The 22435-nt window shown below is 44.7% G+C and overlaps 1 protein-coding gene across 1 annotated transcript in view; it reads right to left on the bottom strand.

Annotated features, from left to right (window-relative positions):
* LOC124712088 (somatomedin-B and thrombospondin type-1 domain-containing protein-like) overlaps nucleotides 1-22435 on the bottom strand; it is a 317554-nt gene that overhangs the window by 161162 nt on the left and 133957 nt on the right. Inside the window, exon 2 of the mRNA XM_047242384.1 lies at nucleotides 16416-16530. Coding sequence (XP_047098340.1) covers nucleotides 16416-16530 — 115 coding nt within the window. The remainder of the gene's footprint in view (nucleotides 1-16415; nucleotides 16531-22435) is intronic.

The following is a 22435-nucleotide window of genomic DNA, read 5'->3' as shown; positions in this document are numbered from 1 at the left end:
AAGTTTGAAAAGAAGCGGGAAGGATGTGTCTACACACTGTAAAACTTTCACACTGAAAACTGTATTTTTACAAAAATAGTGTGCATTTCTTTTGGAGTGACCATCTTATCTGCGCTTGTGTGCACATAGCAATCACAACTGGACATATGATGTAATGATTGCAAGATGTAACGTCATAGACCTAACGTACGCAAGCATTCATCACCAACTCCGAGCTCCGTGAGATTTTCTGACAGTGATTGAGGTGAAGTCACCGTCTTACCTTTCATTCTTTCCACAAAAAACCAATGGCTGTTTTATACTCTTAACTGCTTTGCACCTTGTTCTCTTGAAACTGGCTACTCAGCACAGGACTGTGGGGTTCACCCCAAGTCAAATTTGGGAAGGGAGTGCTATTTTTTTTTTTTTTTTTTGTGGCCAGAGTTCACTATCGCATCACAAGGACGTTTTCTTATGGTCATATGGATTAAAATGAGCAAAAGACACGAAACGGATACCTAGCAGGAACAGGGATTTGTGGGCAGAAAGAAAATGAGCCGCGCGGCGTTAGCAGAGCGGTCTAATTATTCCGATACTTAATTTACAAGTAACATACTGCATAAAATTTTAATTGTGTACAGTGAAAAATGTGGTCGCTGGCTACTTTGCGTATGGTTCACGTTAGGTCATACATCGTTGCCGATGAAAAGAACCTAACACATCGAAATTATTTTTAAAGTTGATATCAGAATGATATCGATCTGCGTTTCCGAGATTTGGGCTCATATATCACCGGGAGCGTCGCGACTAGCCGCCAGTTCTGTCGACGCGCAACGTGAATCATGTGGTCACCACACGATAGAGAATGCATTTGTTTTGTTTCGCTGACACATTTGGACCTAATGAAACTATTTTATGTCATATATTTCTCCGGTATGAGTTACTAATATTTCTCCATATGCTCTTGACAATTTCATTTAAAATGCCACGAATTGTAGGTTTCTTAAAAGTAAAGACATGCTGCCTTCAATATATTTTCTTCTCATTCTTGGGAAGAGGATAAATTACTCACCTCTAGTATTTTCTTCTGAACCTGGACGAGGATACCCAAGTAGAAGTAGATGTCCTAACAAAACCAACAAATGTCAAAAATTTACGCTTTTCAACAGAGCGAAAAAACGTTCAAATTAGTTTAATATTCCCTTGCCATCAATTATATTTTTTATATGATGTGGTAGGTAAATCATAGCGACACGACTGAAAAATTTGCATTAATGGGAAAATAATATATATTTCATTCACCTGCCAGTTTCAACTGTGCACCAATTTCTTCCCAAATTCTGTCTCTGAACAAAGTGTCCCTATATTTAGGGTTCTTCAAATCGTAAAGGCAACGATGTTGCGAGACCAGCTCACAGAGCATCACATCCTGTGAGTGGCTCACTTCAGTTTTCCTTGACTGGCTCGACATCTTTCTGGCAGCCGTACGTCTTTGCGTCGTCCGACTTCCGTCGCAACACTGCTCACTGGTGCAGTGCTGCGGCAGCTGCCGCAACAGTCGCGCGTCGCATGCCAAACTCAAACTGCGCATGCGCCAGCAGCCAATTTCTGACGTCACGCAGCGACCCGTCGCAGTCGCTAGTGTGCGTCGCGTCTTGGACAATGTACCTTTGTAAGGCGCTGCAGTCATGGACTGTGCGGCTGGTCCAGGCAGAGGTTCGGGTCCTGCCTCGGGCATGGGTGTGTGTGTTTGTCCTTAGGATAATTTAGGTTAAGTAGTGTGTAAGCGTAGGGACTGATGAGCTTAGCAGTTAAGTCCCATAAGATTTCGTACACATTTGAGCATTTTTTTTTTTTTTTAAAGAAAATGGACTTGATATTCCGCCAACGTGTAGATGAAAATCCAAGACCGGGCATACATGTGCGGCAACTCACACAGTCGACAAAGCGAGAGATGAGCTGCAGATATCCCTGGGCCCTGCTGCTGCCTGATTCCGCTGCGGCACACAGCTCGGCGCCTCGAATTCAGCCAACACCGACTCAAAGGAAGGCCTCGGCGCTTGCTCGTGACGTCACGTCAGCTAGGCACGGCGAACGCCAGGTCTGTGGCAGGCATACTCATAATGGTGGTGTCTCCCTCTCTGACACAGGAAAATGTGAAACTATTGGCGCTAGTTGACCAACACACGTTGTTCTGAGAGATTTCTGCAATCAATTAATTGTGAAATTCATTACACATCTTAACAAATAGTGTACTCCTGAACTTAAATTTCCACCTGTTCTAAGGACTGACATACAAAAACAACTTCATGGTCCACCAGCAACAGAATTCGTGCTTCTTTACCTTATTTGTAAATCTGAGGAAGTTACGTTTGTACTGCGTTGCTTTTACAAGAAACTGTGAACGTATTGGTGCTCTTCTTTAGGTATCTTGGTTGATTATGGGGTGAGCAGCACTGAATGTTAATGAAATATTTTGCGATTGTACACGTTGGGGGAGGGGGAGGGGGACAGAAGAAGAGGCAAAAGAGAGACACTTGTTTTATTAAATAAAATTTTTTATCATATAAAGTTTCTCCTTTCAGTTGCAAGAGGGGAATATTTATCTTTTCTAATGTGCATGTTTAAAAAAGTTTAAGCTCAGCAGTATTTTCCATCTATGAAGCTATTTTGTTTCCTGTTTAGAATTCCTTCCGTTGAAAACGACTGTAATCTGATGACTGGCAACAGTTGGACATTTACACATGTAAATTAGTTCACATTTCCAGTGACGATGTCAAACTAAAATAAATAAATAAATAAATAAAAGAAACGAGTTAATTGTAAGGGGGTTGGGGTAAGTTTCGATAACAGAATGGATCAAGTAAATATAGTTACTTGAATGTAAAATTTCCGAAGCTTGCAATGGGGCACAGCATCTTCTCATATTGATCTACGTTTGTTTCGACAGGATTCAGTAATACAGAACTATGATCTTCATTTGTACCTTTACGATAGTAAGAAAATCTTTCATCTAAATAAAACTGCAGAATCCAAAACAATACCAAACATTTCGTCGAAAAATAAGAGATTTATAGTGATAAGTGATGTGTTGGCAAATGTGCCAACACCTTGTAGATAGAGGAAGCCGAAATGCACGCTATCTAACGCAGACAGGCGTGAATTCTGGAACAGGATAAGTATTGAATGCTAATAAGAAAAGTATGCAGCTCCTCGAATACTTAACTTTTATTTATCCTTATTGTGAATACAACGTTCTTGATGAGACATTTCATACTATCACTATCAAACTATGTAATGCTAATGGCGCCTTGCTAGGTCGTAGCCATGGACTTAGCTGAAGGCTGTTATAACTGTCTCTCGGCAAATGAGAGAAAGGCTTCGTCAGTGTAGTCGCTAGGAATGTCGTCGTACAACTGGGGCGAGAGCTATCCCGTATCTCGAGACCTGCCTTGTGGTGGCGCTCGGTCTGCGATCACACAGTGGCGACACGCGGGTCCGACATGTACTAAATGGACCGCGGCCGATTTAAGCTACCACCTAGCAAGTGTGGTGTCTGGTGACACCACAATAAGCACGCCCAGGCGTTTCTGCCTGCAACAGACCTGGCGTTCGCCGTGCCTAGCTGACGTGACGCCACCAACAAGCGCCGAGGCCTTCCTTTCAGTCGGTATTGGTTCAGCCCACACGCCGCTGCGCGAATCAATCGACATTCCGAGGGCACAAATGCCGTCCACGAATGCGCCAAATCTAGTCCGCGATGTGCAAACCCAAAGCCGCAAGCTGAACGACGCCCAGTCCAAGCATCTGATCGCTGTTACGGGACCCGTACCTGTCTATGGCATTGGATCACGCGAAGCGTAAATTGAGTAAATATAGGTCGATGTTTAGGTACGTCGCTGTTACTGTTCTACTGACTATCTTGACGTGTTCATCGTTTAGCACTACCCAGGAACCACGAAAAGGATATTTTAAGCTTACGTTCACACTAATTGATGATCTCTACTGATTTCGTAAACATATGGAGACTCACACTCAATCATTCTAAAAACACTTGAAAAAAAAAGAAACACTAGAACAACATTCTATAAACTGGAGGCCCGTATGAACGACTCACCCAAATTATCTAGGAATGATTCACGATAGGGCACATCTCTAAAATTGGTTTGGATAAATAAACACACAAAAAAAAAGTTATCCAGAAGATTTTAACTTCAGTTATCCAGAAACTCTGCTATACTAACTGGGGAGCATAAGTAGATACGCCATCGAACTTCTGCGAACAGGTGTGGAGCCTCACGTAAATGACATAGATGATTTCACCCAGCATCAGCAACTGTAGTAGTTGTTGTTGTAAGTAGGCTGTTTAGGTTTTTATGTTGGTACTGCCATGTAGCGCTCTGTATGAAAATCACTGGCTGTGCTGTGTGCAGTCTGTGGCTGGTTGGCATTGTTCGAATGTTCGCCATTGTAGTGCTGGGCAGTTGGATGTTAACCGCGCGTAGCGTTGCGCAGTTGGAGGTGAGCCGCCAGCAGTGGCGAATGTGGGGAGAGAGATGACGGAGTTTTGAGAGCGGATGATCTGGACGTGTGTCCATCAGAGACAGTAATTTTGTAACACTGGATATCATGAACTGATATATACAGGGTGTCTTGTCCACCCAAAATATCTCTGGAACAATAACAGCTATTGGAAAACGACTTTCACCGATATCAATGTAGGGCTGGGGCCCATGAATGTACATATTTGGAAACATTCTAAAACGAAAGCATATGTGTTTTTTAACACAAACTTATGTTTTTTTAAAATGGACATCCTGTATTTTTTCTTCAGCAATCCATAGCACGACAAAGCACATACACAATGGCGTTGATTGCATCGCAATATTCCCATTACATCCCGAGATATTAAGAAGCGAAGTTGACGCTTGAAACACCCGACATGCGCTGCTAGCGCACGTCCTGAGGCTCAGTCGTGAACCCCATGCTGCCCGTAATCGCGATGTGATTGACATGTGTAATCACACCTCCATACTTATCAAGAGGTCCGATACGAATAATACGGTCTGCTTCCATCAACTCTCATAAGCACATAATGGTTTCCCTCTTGCACGTTTTACGTATCTACGTACACAATATGAACCAGTACCGATCGGTGTATACCCGTCAGGTTGTCTTATTTATCCTGCACACCCAAAATAAGGTTTATCTAATGCGCTATATGACCCATTGTGCCTGTCGCGCAGGGCCTGGCTCTACGTAGTCAAGTGTCCAACGTATTTCCCACTACTGCCACAGTTACCACTTGGCCTTGTTTATGATTTGCGACCCATGCAAACTCCTGTACTCCACCACCCTCCGAGCATCCCATTTGTTGTTGCTTTGGCGTGCAGTACACCGCTTGCCAGTGTATTCGTGCGTCAGAGTAATCTAGTGACGGCACGGAGGTAGTACACATTGTGAATAAACGTTGTGTTGTGGAACTTACACTGTACAGTATAATGTACACACACGAAGATATGGTAGAAATGCTGCTGATCTATGGAGAATGTACGTTGACGGGAAATACGTTGTGAGATTGTTTGTTTGTTGATAGTACTGTTAGCGAACATTATGACTATTAAGTTAATATGTCTGTTTTCCACCCTACTCTACATACCTGTAATGTACCCTGTTGTAAGTGGACGAAATGCTGTTCAGGCAGAACGACTATACAGAAGACGATTCCCTGACAAGCCATCGCATTCGCGCCGGATTTTTGGTCGTCTCATATCTCGTCTACGTGAAACGGGAAGCTTAAATCCAAGACCTTGACATCGTCCTAGAACACGCACAGATGAACGTGCTGAAGTTGCTGTGCTCACTACCATAGCTGTGAATCCTCAAATCAGCAAACGTCAAATTGATCGTGAAGTTGGTGTGTCGAAATCAAGTGCACAGCGTATTCTTAAACGTCATAAATTTCATCCTTACCATGTTCATTTACACCAGGATCTTCATGGAAATGACTTCCGCAATAGTGTAACATTTTGTCGGTGGGCTCAGCAAAAACTTCTGACTAATCCAAATTTTTTTGCAGATGTTCTCTTTACCGACGAGGCATCATTCTCCAACAAAGGAATTGTCAATATGAGGAATATGCATTATTGGTCCGCAGACAATCCAAAATGGCTCCGTCAGGTAGAGCATCAACGTCCGTGGAAAGTTAATGTTTGGTGTGGGATTATTGGAGATACCATTATCGGACCTTTCTTTATAAATGGCATCCAAAATGGCAGACAATACTCCAGATTTATACGATACAATCTTCCTGTTCTCTTGGACACCGTACCTCTGAACCGGAGAATGGTCATGTGGTATCAGCATGACCGATGCCCTGCACATAACGCCTTACGAGCACGACGACTTCTGAACCGTAAGTTCCCTGGTAGGTGGATTGGACGAGGTGGTCCAGTTAGGTGGCCTGCCCGATCTCCGGACCTTACATCGCTGGATTATTTTCTTTGGGGAGCAGTGAAGGATACTGTTTACCAACATGAACCAACAACACCAGAGGACATGAAGCAACGCATTATTGATGCTTGTACAGCCATCAAAGAGGAAACAGTAGCACGAAGTAGGGCATCATTCATCCGCAGAGTGACCCTATGTATGCAAGCCAATGGGCATCACTTTGAGCATGAGATGTGAACGCCATGTTTAGTTGTAGTGCTGGTATCACAGTGGAAGTTTCTACAAAGGGCCATTTTACCCAGTGATGTTAAGAAATATTTGTTTGCAACAATTTGTCATTTAACGCATTAGATAAACATAACATTGATAATTATGTGATAATAAAACTAATTGGTTAAACATGTTTACATTCATCTTCTATGTCCTACCTGAACTTCCCAAATCAAAACAGTTTTACCTAAACAACGGTAAAACTTTTAGTCCACTTGCTCGTTTCACTAAAACCATCAACATGAATTTTACTATTACGAGTGAATGATTAACTGTCACTTGCGCTAGATCTACAGTAAAGTAAAGTTTTAACGTTGAACGGCATTACCTTTTTAGTAACGGATTAACGATAAGCGAAGTTAACTTTGTGACTAAGTTGCGGTACACAGATATGTTACAGAACGGCATCACCCCTAGCCTATGGGATAAATACCTGCTGGAATGTACGACGTTAATGCAGGATGGCAGCAGACAGTATTATTCGTTTCGGACCTCTTGATAAGTATGGAGGTGTGATTACACATGTCAATCACATCGCGATTACGGGCAGCATGGGGTTCACGCCTGAGCCTCAGGACGTGCGCTAGCAGCGCGTGTCGGGTGTTTCAAGCGTCAACTTCGCGTCTTAATATCTCGGGATGTAATGGGAATATTGCGAAGCAATCAACGCCATTGTGAATGTGCTTTGTCATGCTATGGATTGCTGAAGAAAAAATATAGGAGGTCCATTTAAAAAAACATAAGTTTGTGTTAAAAAACACATATGCTTTCGTTTTAGAATGTTTCCAAATGTGTACATTCATGGGCCCCAGCCCTACATTGATACCGGTGAAAGTCGTTTTCCAATAGCTGTTATTGTTTCAGAGATATTTTAGGTGAACAAGATAGCTGGGACACCCTGTATATTATGACTTTTGAATACTATTAAGGTAAATACATTGTTTGTTCTGTATCAAAATCTTTCATTTGCTATGCCTATCAGTAGTTAGTGCCTTCAGTAGTTAGAATCTTTTATTTAGCTGGCTGTATTGGCGCTCGCTGTATTGCAGTAGTTCGAGTAAAGAAAATTTTTGTGAGGTAAGTGATTCATGAAAGGTATAGGTTATTGTTAGTCAGGGTCATTCTTTTGTAGGGATTTTTGAAAGTCAGATTGCGTTGCGCAAAAAATATTCTGTGTCAGTTTAGTGTTGATCAGAATAGGTAAAGAACGAAATGTCTGAGTACGTTCAGTTTTGTTCAGCTGTTTGAAAATCAAATAATGTAAGAGGTTTAGCAGCATAGTAATTCATAAGGCGAGCTTCTGCGAACAGATGTGGAGCCTCACGTAAATGACATAGATGATTTTACCCAGCCTCAGCAACTGTCGTTGTTGTTGTTGTGGTTTTCAGTCCAGAGACTGCTTTGATGCAGCTTTCCATGCTACTCTATCCTGTGCAAGCTTCTTCATGTCCCAGTACCTACTGCAACCAACATCCTTCTGAACCTGGTTAGTGTATTCATCTCCTCGTCTCCCTCTACAGTTTTTACCCTCCACGTTGCCCTCCAATACTAAATTGGTGATCCCTTGATGCCTCAGAACATGTCCTAAGAACCGATCACTTCTTCTAGTCAACTTGTGCCACAAATTTCTCCTCTCCCCAATTCTATTCAATACCTCCTCATTAGTTATGTGATCTACCCATCTAATCTTCAGCATTCTTCTGTAGCCCCACATTTCGACAGCTTCTATTCCCCTCTTGTCCAAACTATGTAACGTCTATAACGAAATAATAAGCAACGAGTTGCATAAAAGGAGTTTAATCTCCTTACCGGCGCCCTTCTTCAGAAGGTTATAACTATCGCATTATTTGCGTCAACAATAAGATGCATACAGCAAAATGCCTTGGTCATATAGTTCATAGTGCGTGTAGGTCCAGACATCCTGCCAAAACAGGAGCTCCTGCATGAAGTCTGCACTCGCTGTTTCTCTTCTTTATACTCATTTTGTACAGACTACGAACCACATCACCGTGGCATTTTGCTGTATGCATCTTATTGTTGACACTCGCAAATAATGCGATAGGTACAATCTTCTGCCGGCTGGGGTGACCGCGCGGTTCTAGGCGCTACAGTCTGGAACTGCGCGACCGTTACGGTCGCAGGTTCGAATCCTGCCTCGGGCATGGATGTGTGTGTTGTCCTTAGGTTAATTAAGTTTAAGTAGTTCTAAGTTCTAGGGGACTGATGACCTCAGAAGTTAAGTCCCATAGTACTCAGAGCCATTTGAACCATACAATCTTCTGAAGAAGAGCACTAAGTGATCGAAACTTTTTTCTTTTATGCAAGTGGTTTCTTATTATTTCGTTGTATAAGACAGACTGAGCTCAATCCAATCAGACAATAATCGCTATGGGCATAATAACTGATGTGTTGGTAAATGTGCCAACACCTTGTAGATAGAGGAGGCCGAAATCTAACGCAGACGGGCGTGAATTCTGGAACAGGATAAGTAGTGAATTCTCATAAGAAAAGTATGCAGCTCCTCGAATACTTATCTTTTATTCTTTGATGTGTACATCGTTCTTCTTGTTGAGACATTTCCTATGATAACTATCAAACTATGTAAGGCTAATGGCGCCTTGCTAGGTCGTAGCTATGGACTTAGCTGAAGGCTATTCTAACTGTCTCTCGGCAAATAAGAGAAAGGCTTCGTCAGTGTAGTCGCTAGCAAAGTCGTCGTACAACTGGGGCGAGTGCTCGTCCGTATCTCGAGACCTGCCTTGTGGTGGCACTCGGTCTGCGATCACACAGTGGCGACACGCGGGTCCGACATGTACTAAATGTACCGCGGCCGATTTAAAACCTAGCAAGTGTGGTGTCTGGCGGTGACACCACAATAACTACTCCACTATACTGACTTCGAATACTGCGACATTATTCCCTCCACTGTTAAGCAGCCCCGTTGAAAGAACTTCCCAAATTAATGAAAATCAACTTCCTATCCAGGAAGATATTCTCAGGTTGACCACAAACCAAGCTAGAAATCCGCCCTTGCGACTGGACCATTAGCTTGCTGATAACAAATTCGCTATTATAATTGCGTAGGCTTCCGTGGCCAGAGTCAGTCGACATAAAATTTTCTGGGCATGGTACCGCGTCATAATGTAAAAAACTACTGCTGCTGGAGAAAAACCAACGTTTCGGCCACGATAGTAGCGGTCTTCTTCTGGGTCTGACCCAGAAGAAGGCCGCTGGAATCGTGGTCGATGACATTCTATTCAACGTTATATGGCTGTATAAATTTATTTTACTTTACTTCTATGGTCACAATTTTTTTGTCGTCAGACTACCGGTTTCGGTCTATAGTGACCATCTTCAGATCTGTTTTATAAGAACATGCCAATACGGTATGACGGTCTGCACTCGCCTCCGTGGCGAATCAGTGCTTGTCCTGAGTCGCCGAGAGGACTCCATTGGCCTCCGTAGTGAATGAGTGTCCTGACCTGAGCAAGCGTTCCACAGAGGAACACCGTCACAGGAGAAGCAGGGGAACGCTGCTGACGTCAAGGACGCTGGTTACTGCAGGGCTGCCGGCCACCACTCGGCCTGAGATCAGCATCGCAGGCTGCCTACGCGACCATCTCCCCCCAGCTACGTGAGCCGCCGCTGCCCAGGGTCGCCGGAGTGGGGCGTGTCTGCCTCGCATAACTCACGACGTGATATCTACTTCTAGCTGAATAAAACATTTCTCTCGTGTAGCAGTGCGTCTCTGGGCCTATCGACCCGAACGTCGTCTGCACTGTACAATATGCACTCGAGAGCCAAAACATTATGATCACTTACTTAATAGTTTGTTTGTCCGTCTTTGGAACGAAATACATGACTGATTCTGCATATCACGGTTCCGACAGTTTGTTGGCGGGTTTGTTGATGTATGTGTCATTATATGTCTACACACAGGTCGTGTAATTCGAGTAAATAACGGGACGTTGATTTGCGTACACTGTGATGGCGCCCGATACCGACCCAGATGGGATCCATAGGATTTACATTAGACGAATTTGGTCGCCGAGACGTCAACATGAATTCACTGTAATGCTTCAGAAACCACTGTTCTGATTCCGAGACAAGGTCAGTTATACTGCTTAAAGATGACATCGCCGTCGGGGAAGACATCAAGCACAAAGGGCTGCAGGGGGTTCGCAGCTGTCAGCGTGTCTTTTGATTACTACCAGACGTCCCATTCACGAGCAAGGGAATGTCTCCCATGACATAATACTGCTCCCACCGGCCTGCGTCCGTAGCACTCTGCGCGTATCGAGACGTCGTTCCCCTCCATGACGGCGTTTTTGGAGACGACCATCGACCTAGTGTAGCAAAAATGCCATTCACCTGAAGAGCCGACACGTTTCCACTGATCGACGGTCAAATCCCAATGGTTTCGTGCCCACTGCAATCGTAAATGACGATGTAGTTTCGTCAAAATGTGAGCTACTAGGGATGGGATGCTGTGAAGCTCCCTGTTCGACAATGTACAATGAACGGCGTGCTGCGAAACACTTGCGCGTGTAGCAACACTGTGTTCCTTGGGCAGAGATCCTACAGATCATCATCTATATTACTTTACAGACCACACAAGCCTCCGAACCCCAAGGTTCTGTGAAGAGCCGTGAACGTCCAACCATTTAGCGTCTAGTGACAGTTTCTCTCTTCTTCTGTCTCTTTCCGTAGATGCTCGAGACAGTAGCTCGTGAACATTCGACCAACTTCGCCCTTTTCGAGATACTCGTTCACAGTCTCTGCGTATTAATTAGCTGCTCTTTGTGAAAGTCGGCTATCTCAATGGACTTTCCCATTTGCTGCCCGTGGCTTCGCTAGTGTGACCCCCCGTCCGTGTGTGCTCTGCTTTCACTCTTTTGTTACCGCGTACGTCCCCGCAACGCCACCAGGCGGCATCCGACGTAGCAGTGGGGAGTAGTCATAATGTTATGGCTGATCAGTGTAAAACACATCTGAACAGGACATGAAGTACGAGATATGTAGGAAAAGTAATGAGGCTGACAACACTGCGAGCGATCTGGGAACGCTGTGTTGTTCTACTTGTCTACACCGCTGTGTTCATCCCTTGCAGATGCTCCGTCTGAGTTTCAATTCCGAACAGCCATCACGGATTTTCGTAAACGCCATCTGTGAAGTTGCATTTTTGTTGTGTATTACGAAAACGGAATAATGGAATTTAGAGCAACATTATGCAACCAAGTTTTGTGTTAAAAGTCGGAGAATCCGCCAGTGTCACCTTTTTAAAGTTAAAAAGGCCTATGGAATACATTCGTTATGAAGAGCACAATTTTCACTGACACAAATCCTTGAATGAAGTGAACCTCGCTCAGGGAGACCAACTTCAAAAACCGACGAGGATGTCGAACTGGTGCATGCCCTTCTGAGATCAGACCGACATTCAAAAAATGGTTCAAATGGCTCTGAGCACTATGGGACTCAACTGCTGTGGTCATAAGTCCCCTAGAACTTAGAACTACTTAAACCTAACTAACCTAAGGACATCACACACATCCATGCCCGAGGCAGGATTCGAACCTGCGACCGTAGTGGTCGTGCGGTTCCAGGCTGTAGAGACCGACATTTAACAATAAGAATGGTGGGTGACCTGTTAAACTGAAACAGTCACATCGTACATCAAATTTTGACCGAATATTTCCACATTTGAAAGGTCTGTGCCAAAATGGTGGCGAAAACCCTCACAGCTGAAGTGAGGGACAATCGAAGAAACGTGTCCGTCGATCTTCATGACAGGATTGCCGATGACCACAAATGGTTCAGTCGTGTTATCACAGGTGATGATGAGTCCTAGGTTTCTGAGTACAATCCCGAGACATGGCAGCAAAGATAGGAGTGGTATGCTGAGACATTTCCTCGACCGAAAAAATCTCGAAGCAACAAAACAAAGAAACACCGATTTGGTTTTTTGGCAGGAGGACTATCGTGCATAAGGAATATATGCCTTCTGGCCAAACTGTCAACCAAGTGTTTTACGAAGATGTACATGAAAGGCTCGGGAAAAGGATTAATCAAGTGAGACCGGATATTACAGACAAGTGGATGCTGCAACTTGACAACGCCCAATGTCGCACGGCCACTTCCATTCAGAAATTTTGGACCTCAAAAGACATTCCTATTGTTCCACAGCTCTATTCGCCTAATTTGAGTCCTTGTGACTTTTTCTTTTTCCAGCAATTGAATAATGTCATAAGGACGTCATTTTAGGACTCTGGAGAACATACAAAAGAATGATCGAAGCAGAAGAAATTAATTAAAATTTGTGCTGCGGCCAGGACTCGAACCCGGGTCTTCTTACTTGCTAGGCAGAAATACTAACCATCACACGACCACAGCACGATGGTCAACACTGCTGCACGGACTACTCAAGTTGAGTGCCCTCCCCAACAAAAACTTCAATTCATATCTTCTGTTTACTTTCCTTTACATTGTCACTACTGCCAGGGCTCTCCGACACTGGAATAACACCCTGGCGTTGGATGTAATGGGAAAGTCCTGTACCATAGGTGATCTTATAGATCTTACAATTAAATGTTTCCCTGAGACATTTAAGTCTCTTCAAAAGAATGTCACCGACATGTTAAAGGCCATATCACTAGAAGATTTTCAGCGCTGCTACCAAGACTGGGAACAGGCCCGCCCGAGCGGAAAGGCGTGCCGGTCCCTGGCACGAATCAGCCTGGCGGATTAGTGTCAAGGTCCGGTGTGATGGCCAGCATGTAGATGGTTTTGCAGGCGGTTTTCCATCTACCTCGGCGAATGCGGGCTGGTTCCCCTTATTCCCCCTCAGATACATTGTGTCGGCGACTGCTGCCAAACACCGCTTCCACGTACACGTACGCCATAATTATTCTACCACGCAAATATTAGGGTTACACTCTTGTGATATGAGACATTCCCAGGGGGCCACTGAGGGCCGAACCGCACAGTAACCCTGGGTTTGGTGTGGGGAGGCGATCGGCTGGGTGGTCTGTTGTGGGGTTGTGAACCACTGAGGGTTACGGCGGGACGAAGCCACTCCGTCGTTTCTAGGTCCCCAGTTTAATACATAAATACGAGACTGGGAACAACAATTCCGCCAGTGTACAGCTAGCGAAGGAAACTACTTTGAAGGTGAAAATACGCTGTTTGAAAAAAAAAATACTTGTTAAATAAAAATGAGTCACACTACTTTTCTTACACACCCCGTATTTGCATACATTCTGCACATCAGGGATAACCAATGCAGCCCAAGCTGTGATTGTGGAGCACGGCACCAGACCATCCGACACATTGTTGACAAGTGTAAATTGATAGCGTACCGGGGTGATCGGAACGACTTTCTTAAGGCTGCACCATCACGCCTTAACTAGATAAGAAGACTGGATGGTTATTATTAGACTTCCTCTATTTAACACTTTATAAGACGGAAACTAATTACCACACGAGGACAAAACTTGGGAGTATCAATGCCAAGGACATGCGGAAGAGAAATAATGCAGAATCAGTTCAACTGAAATACGGTGCATCATACCATTAGCATATCAGTACCATTACTGCTAAAAAAGGGCCTCAATATGGCGCCCGTCAGTGTCCAGAAGGGTCTGAAGGCGCAGGATTGCATTCTGCAAAGCAGAACGAAGCTTTCCATAGGTATGCTGGCTACCTCTCTTGATATGCTCCGCTTCAGATCAGAACACGTGTGAATGCTCATGTGGTAAACCCTGTCCTTCAGGTAGTCCCAACCCAGTAATGACAAGGAGTGCGCTCAGGTTATCTTGCTGGGCAAATATTTGGAAACTATGGGCTGATAATTCGATCATTTCCAAATGCATATCGGAGAAGTACGTGAAGTTCACGAGCGATGTGCGGTGGGGCCCCATCTTGCATGAAAACTCTCTCCTGTAGGGCGGATATGACGTGCTGGCGAGGCACATCGCAGTAACACACTGCACGTCTTTGGCCCTTGGGCGGCAACCTGTTCAAAAAAGAATGGGCCAATGATGAACGTGGCAGTGAAGCCACACCACGCGATGAAACGTTCACCATACACAGGAAGTTCTTGCACAGTGACTGGAGGCGAAGATCTCCACATCTTCCGTACATTGGACCACGGGACTTTCAACAGTCGTGACACAGCACGCGCACTGCCTGACGAGCGGGAAGTGCCCGCAGCGTTCTCTGCCATAGCAATAGCGATTCCATCAACCACGTGTGGTGCATCGGTCGTCGGCCTCTTCCCGCAGCGACACCCAGTTCTCCAATTGATTCGAACTTCCATCATCATGCTCCGCATAGCAGATGGAGAAAGAGCCGGAGATATTCTAGAAGCTAGCTGCAGCATTACTGTTGTTTTGATAACAGAGCTTCACCAATAATGCCCTGCTCCTTTTATCGAAGCTCATGCTGACACGTGAACAAGTGCACTGCGATGGTCAGATGTGTGAGACTATGAATCACGATGACTGATCAAGAAGCCAGTAGCCATAGAACTGGACGGCGGCGCTATGAGGCATTGAAATCGTGCACCGCATACTCTGGACATTAATGCTACCTAGTTTAGTATTCGTACGGTAAATGATAATTCATTGAAAACATCAGCTGCGTACAGGTGTTGTTGACATACCTCGATGGGGACAGCTGCAAATGTGTGCCCCGCCCGGGACTCGAACCCGGGGTCTCCTGCTTACATGGCAGACGCTCTATCCATCTGAGCCACCGAGAACAGAGATGAATAGCGCGACTGCAAGGACTTCTCCCTTGCACGCTTCCCGAGAGACCCAAATTCCCAACTGTCCACAATCTACATACGTTATGTACCTAATAGATATTTGCCCATCCACTCATTACTCGCGCACACTAAGGTGACGATTCGCGTTAGAGTTTGGGCAACCTGTGCACATTCGCACAGACCGAGGTCAATGGCTGGGTAGCCCTTAACTATATACATGAAGATAGTAACTGTTCTCGAAAGAACAGATACCATTGATTACCGTGCAGTTTCTCTAGAATAAATGATAATTAATTCAAACCCTCAGCTGCCGACAGGTGTTGTTGATATACCTCGATCGGGACAGCTGAAAATGGGTACACCACCTGTCGGCAGCTGAGGGTTTCTATTAATGGTATCTGTTCCTTCGAGAACAGTTACTATTTTCGTATATACTCGTACGATCGTTAGTTTCCGTGTTGTAACGTGTTAAATAGGGAAAGTCTTATTATGACCACTCGGTATAACAGTTGTTTCTTCGATGTATTTCTGGCATTTTTCCTTCTATTTTCTTATTTCATGTGTAGAGTTATAAATAAGTCCTCTAGATACCGCATGCTACATTTAATTTAACTCACATTTTCCTCGTACTAAGGAGGCAACATAAAATTTATGATGAAAGAAATGATAGCTGCGGTGGAAAGTTATTGCTAGAGCTGACATATTACGCGTGTCAGTGCCGCAGGTCCTAAACTATGCATTTCCAGCCCGACAGTGTAATCCTTCCTTCTCGATTTCTCTAATGAACAATCTGATTCCCAAGTGCGGCCTTTCTTATTTGGCAACGAGTTTGTGGTAAGCCGGTGGCAAATCGAGTCGCATCTTACGCGGCTTGCGCATGGCGACGAGCGACGGGGTGCAGTCTAAGGGGAGAATCGGCTGGCAAGTAGACGGGTAGGCAGGTACTCACTCGTTGTTCTCGTGCGGCTGCTTGGGGTAGCGGAGCCGCAGGTTCCGCCGGATGTCGGTCGTCTCGTTGGCTCGCCGGCTGTTACCCAGCTTGGCGGGCAGCAGCATCGCCGTCTCTGCAACGAGAAACAAAACACGACGAGTTAAGCGCTGTACGACGTTAAAAAGAACTTGCAATCAGAAAAAAACGCCTCTGAATTTACTCTCGTGCAAAAGGAAGAGATGATTAGCCGTATTAATCACTGTCTGACTTTTGCACCAAGACTTGCAATTTACTATCCAATCCTTTCTATTAACAAGCTTTTGCATTCGGTCGAGTAGCATTCATTGTAACAGAGAGAGTCACTGAGTTGCGTGAATACAAAAGAGATGTACCTTAAGCGTTACACGATTTTAAGATTTATCTAACTTCTATGTTAATGAACATTGTAAACATTGAATCAAACAACATGTTTACGTTGCCAATCACTGTTTATTTACCTCCTCGATGCATTTGGAAGGTTTAAACCTCCATCAGGTGAATTTACATTTGAAACTTCCTGGCAGATCAAAACTGTATGCCGGACCGAGACTCGAACTCGGGACCTTTGCCTTTCGTAGGCAAGTCCTCTACCAACTGAGCTACCCAAGCACGACTCACGCCCCGTCCTCACAGCCTTACTTCTGCCAGTACCTCGTCTCCTACCTTCCAAACTTTACAGAAGCTCTCCTGCGAACCTTGCAGAACTAGCACTCCTGAAAGAAAGGATATTGCACTTGCCCGCGAAAGACAAACGTCCCGAGTTCGAGTCTCGGTCTGGCACACAGTCTTAATCTGCTGGGAAGTTCAAAATGGTTCAAATGGCTCTGAGCGCTATGGGACTTAACATCTGAGGTCATCAGTCCCCTAGAACTTGGAACTACTTAAACGTAAGTAACCTAAGGATATCACGTGCGTCCATGCCCGAGGCAGGATTCGAACCTGCGACCGTAGCGGTCGCGCGGTTCCACACTGAACCGCCTTCAACCGCTCGGCCACCACGGCCAGCGCCAGGAAGTTTCATATCAGCGCACACTCCGCTGCAGAGTGAAAACCTCATTCTGTAGATTTACATTTGTTTGTATGACAAACTTACGTTTTGTGTAACGATTTTGGAGGAACTTGTGGCACTCTCTTGTGGAGAAACAAAACATGTTTCAGAACACAGTTTTGTGTTTGTTTTACTAAAAACTGAACGTATCTTTAACAGTGAAAATAAAACAAGTACAATAGGATATCTCCAGTGGTCACAGGATCTTTTCACTGTGCGGTCATCACGGAAACTGTGCGTGGTAGGACGTAGACACAGGGTCTTATGGAGGTTTCGATCGGTTCGGGAGGTGCGCACGGATAGCGGAAGTGATTATGGCGACTGCTCGCATGGGTTCCAGTACCGGTCCGGGACAAATTTTCGTGTGTCACTAATAAACTGCAGAGACGATGTCTAATAGTATTCATAATTAGCGAATACACCTCTTTAATTTGATCAGTGAGCTAAAGTGTATCAAAATATGTGACACATACTTTCGGACCTTTATATTGCACTGGCCAAGAAGTTTAAATTATTTACACCGCTAAGGGACCGTGACATAAACATGAACTTGACGCCTCAACCCGTTCCCGAGGAAAATTGGTCTCAGCAGTCGGAAAGACAGAGAGAGACGGACGTACAACAAAGTGACCCAAGAAGGGTTCACTTCCTATAGATTGAGGTATGGAATCTTAAAGGAAGAAGGAACATAAGGATTAAGCTGTCAAATTTGTACGAAGTTGTCTTTCCGTCTCCAAAAAGGGAGCGAGTATGATACGTGGTGTGTGACTGCTTTCCTGGACAGCAAATCTAAGTGTTGCGCTCTACCAAATCGATGTTTCGGTAGTTTTGGTACACTACGTCAATGGCATAGTAAATGGTAGGATTATGGGTAGTATTGGTAGCATTGGTAGGGACAGAATTATAAATTAATCTCGAAGAGAGAAACTGGCAGCCGACGACTTGTCTTTGTTTTTTTGTTTCTTCGGTTATTTGTTTTTAATATAATTAGAACTGCACTTCATTCAGTGTTAGTCCATTGTGCACTTTATATCCTTATCGATTATAAATTGCATTTCGTAAGTAATAAAAATTATTTGATCGTGTAACTTCAGTGCTTTTATGTAACGAAAGCAGTTTAAAAGAACAAACATAAAATTATAAACAATTATTGTTGTTATTTCGTACTTAATAGTGCGATCTTCATCGTGGTCAATGTTATTATTGATAAATGCAAAATATTGTTTATCAATAACAGGAACATTCTTTATGTACGATCGACGAAGTATTGAAACGATGTTTGATATATATTTTTCTTCATTTTTCTTTTTTTACGAAATTGCGCTTTTTAGCGCTGTATGATAAACCTGTACCGTTTTCTTCATTTTTACTGCAACATCCTTCTATTTCACGCAACAAATCAAACATTTTCGAATAAAACCTCAAGTAAAAGTTGACAATTTCAGTATGGCTGCGAACGCTGTTTACTTTTAAGCAACTGTGAGGAGGATAACTGTGTAGAACAAAAATGTTCGCCGGCCGGGGTGGCCGAGCGGTTCTAGGCGCTACAGTCTGGAACCACGCGACCGCTACGGACGCAGGTTCGAATCCTGCCTCGGGCATGGATGTGTGTGACGTCCTTAGGTTAGTTAGGTTTAAGTAGTTCTAAGTTCTAGGGGACTGATGACGTCAGAAGTTAAATCCCATAGTGCTCAGAGCCATTTGAACCAAAATTGTTCCGTACGTTACCCGGAACTTTATACGGGGTGGATAAAAATTGTGTCACGAAATTTTAACTCTGGATAGCTGATGCTAGTAGGAACCAAAATTAATAGTGTTGTGTAGGTCTACAACGAACTCCGATTGGGTGTGGGATTGCCCTGTTGCCGGATGGTCTGGACAACGCATGACCGCAAATGCTTTGCCTAGCGGAGAGCTCGCTGTTCTTCAAACCAATACTGGGCCGCCTTGCTTACTAAATCGCAGGTGACGTGTGTGTGCTCTGAAGCGAAGCTTACACGTGAATGCCTCTGGCGTCAGGCGGAGACAAAGAGCAAGACCTATTCGTATCACGTAGTGGCCGTTACGGGCGAGGGACTTTTGTATGTGTGAACCGACAACCAGAGCGTTGCCCATCAACCGACGAAAGGTGCGTTGTCGACCTACACAACACTAGTAATTTTGGTTCCTACTGGCATCAGCTATCCGAGGTTAAGGTTTCGTGACACAATTTTTCTCCACCCTGAATATTCCCAATCAGTTTGTAAATGGTTCACCGCTTCCGGTTTTTATGGGAATCTTGTAAGACACTGAACGCATAGGCCTACGTAAAAAAAAAAAGCAATCGTTCTGAGGTAATTTCCGATAGGTATGCAACACACAAAATTATTTTCAGTCGTCAGTCTTTTGACGAAGTTGATGCGGCCCATCACGAATTCCTCTCTCGTGCCAACCGTTTCATCTCAGAGTAGCACTTGCAACCTTCATCCTTAATTATTTGCTAGATGTATTCCAGTCACTGTCTTCTTTTACAGTTTTTATCCTCCAGTACCCTGGAAGTTATTCGCTGATATCTTAACAGATATCCTAGGATCCTGTACTGTATTCCTATCCTTGTCGATTCTGCGGATCACGTCCTCATTCCTTGCCTTATCAATCTATCTAATTTTCAATATTCTTCTGTGCACCATATCTCAAATGCTTCTATTCTTTCTTGCTTTTCACACATTCCCTGTCTCACTACCATATATTGCTGTGATCTAAAAGTACATTCCCAGAAATTTGTTCCTCAAATTGAGTCCTATGTTTGACACTTGTAGATTTCTCTTGGCGAGAAATACCCTCATTGCTAGGGCTAGTATGCATTTTATGTCCTCCTTGCTCCGTCCGTCATCGGTTGTTTTGCTGCTTAGATAGTAGAATTCCTTAACTTCTTCTACTTCCTGATCACCGATTCTGATGTCAGGTTTCTCGCTTTTCCCATTCTGCTACTTCTCATTACTTTCGGCTTCCTTCGATTTACTCTCAATCCATATTCTGTACTTATTGAACTGTTCATTCCACTCAGCAGATTTGGTAATTCTTCTTCACCTTCACTGACCATAGCAGTGTCTTAACACTGGTATCATTTCACTTTGAATTTTAATCCTACTCTTGAACCTTTCTTATATTGCCATCATTGCTTCTTCGATGTACAGATTGAAAAGCAGGGGCTACTGACCACATCCCTGTCTTGCATTCCTTTTAATCCGAGCACGTCGTTCTTGGTCGTTATTGTTCCCTCTTGGTTCATGTACATATTGTATATTACTCGTTTTCCTACAGCTTACCCCTATTTTTCTCATAATTTCTCATAATTTCGCAAAGTCCAACGCTTTTTGCATGTCGACAAATCCTATGAACGTGTCTGGATTTTTCTTTAGTCTTGCTTCCATCGTCAACCGCAGCGTCGGAATTGCCTCTATGGTGACTTTAGCTGTCTTAAAGCGAAAGTGATCGTCAGCTAACGTACAGTTAACACGGGTACGACCTTAAGCGACCGAAACTACTGCAGAAACTACTGTAGTATTCGTTTGCTTGCGATAATCTACGGAAACCTATGGCACTTTTACAACTCTGCTTATCAGTCGGTGGCGTAGAATCTGATGCGCAGCCTGATACAAGTGTTTGGTAGTGGTCGAGGAGAAGGGCATTAGTGTTTAATGTCCCGTCGGCAACGAGATTATTAGAGACGGAGCGCAAGCTCGATTTACAGAAGGATGGGGAAGGAAATCGGCCGTGCCCTGTCAAAGGAACCATCCCGGCATCTGACAGAAGCGATTTAGGTAAATCACGGAGAACCTGAATCTGGATGGCTGGAATGCTAGTGCAGTGTGCTAACCATTGCGCCACCTAACTCGGTTTGGTAGTGGTGTGTTAATGCATTAACAGCGTTTGCTCGTGTAGCTGCTGGGAGGAATCGCACAGTACTCCCAGGTCGCAGTCTGCTTTGTTGATATGAGCTCTCGAAAACAGGCTGTTATCCCTCGTGGTCGCGGCGTCAGTTCGTCTGAAAGCGCGGGCTTGCCGGCCGCTTTGTTAGGACTCTGCGTGGGCGGCAGGGTACGGCAGAGTGGGGCGTGGGTGTGTGTGTGGACTCACGGCCGGCGCTCTCAGAGACCGCCGCCAGCCGGCTGCGCTAATGGCGGGAGCGGCACAGAAAACTGACGCCAGCGAAGAGGTTACAGTGATCGCCCGCCCGGGTGTAAATTCAAATGGCTCTGAGCACTATGGGACTTAACATCTATGGTCATGAGTCCCCTAGAACTTAGAACTACTTAAACCTAACTAACCTAAGGACAGCACACAACACCCAGTCATCACGAGGCAGAGAAAATCCCTGACCCCGCCGGGAATCGAACCCGGGAACCCGGGCGCGGGAAGCGAGAACGCTACCGCACGACTACGAACTGCGGACCCCGGTGTAGGTCCGGCAGCACTGCGGCACAGCACACTTTGTATAACAGCAGCTGACAGCGCGAAGAGAACACCTCGCGTTCCAGGCAGACCGTTGTCAAAGTATTCGTAGCGCGGAACTGGATGATGGTTCAACGCCCGTCTCAGTTATTGATAGAACTTTCAATTACTGCGGAAGTTCTGCGTAATGGCCATTAACCCTTCCGGACGCACTCGCGGCGGCCTTACAGTCGCGCCGGCCTACGAGCGTATGGACGTCTTTGCTTGTCTGTCATGTGTATCTGCCGCCGTATCGGTAACGATTCCTCCCTTCTGTCACTGAGTGTTGCTGAAACCTCTTACGAACACTTCCTGCATCTGTTTGCGTTCTCAGGAGGTCTTGTATACATTCTATCTAAGGGAACTAAATTCTATACTTGCACTTTTGTTTTCGTGTTTGGAGAGAAGCGTTCGAAAGGTTTGAGTGACGATGAAATTAGAAAAATACTGGTAAATTAAAACTCAGCTGCGGCAACTG

The sequence above is a fragment of the Schistocerca piceifrons genome, chromosome 8, assembly GCF_021461385.2.
Source record: "Schistocerca piceifrons isolate TAMUIC-IGC-003096 chromosome 8, iqSchPice1.1, whole genome shotgun sequence".
Taxonomy (NCBI): Eukaryota; Metazoa; Arthropoda; class Insecta; order Orthoptera; family Acrididae; genus Schistocerca; species Schistocerca piceifrons.
Note: the sequence above shows the minus strand (reverse complement) of the source record. Positions and strands in the feature narration are given on the sequence as shown.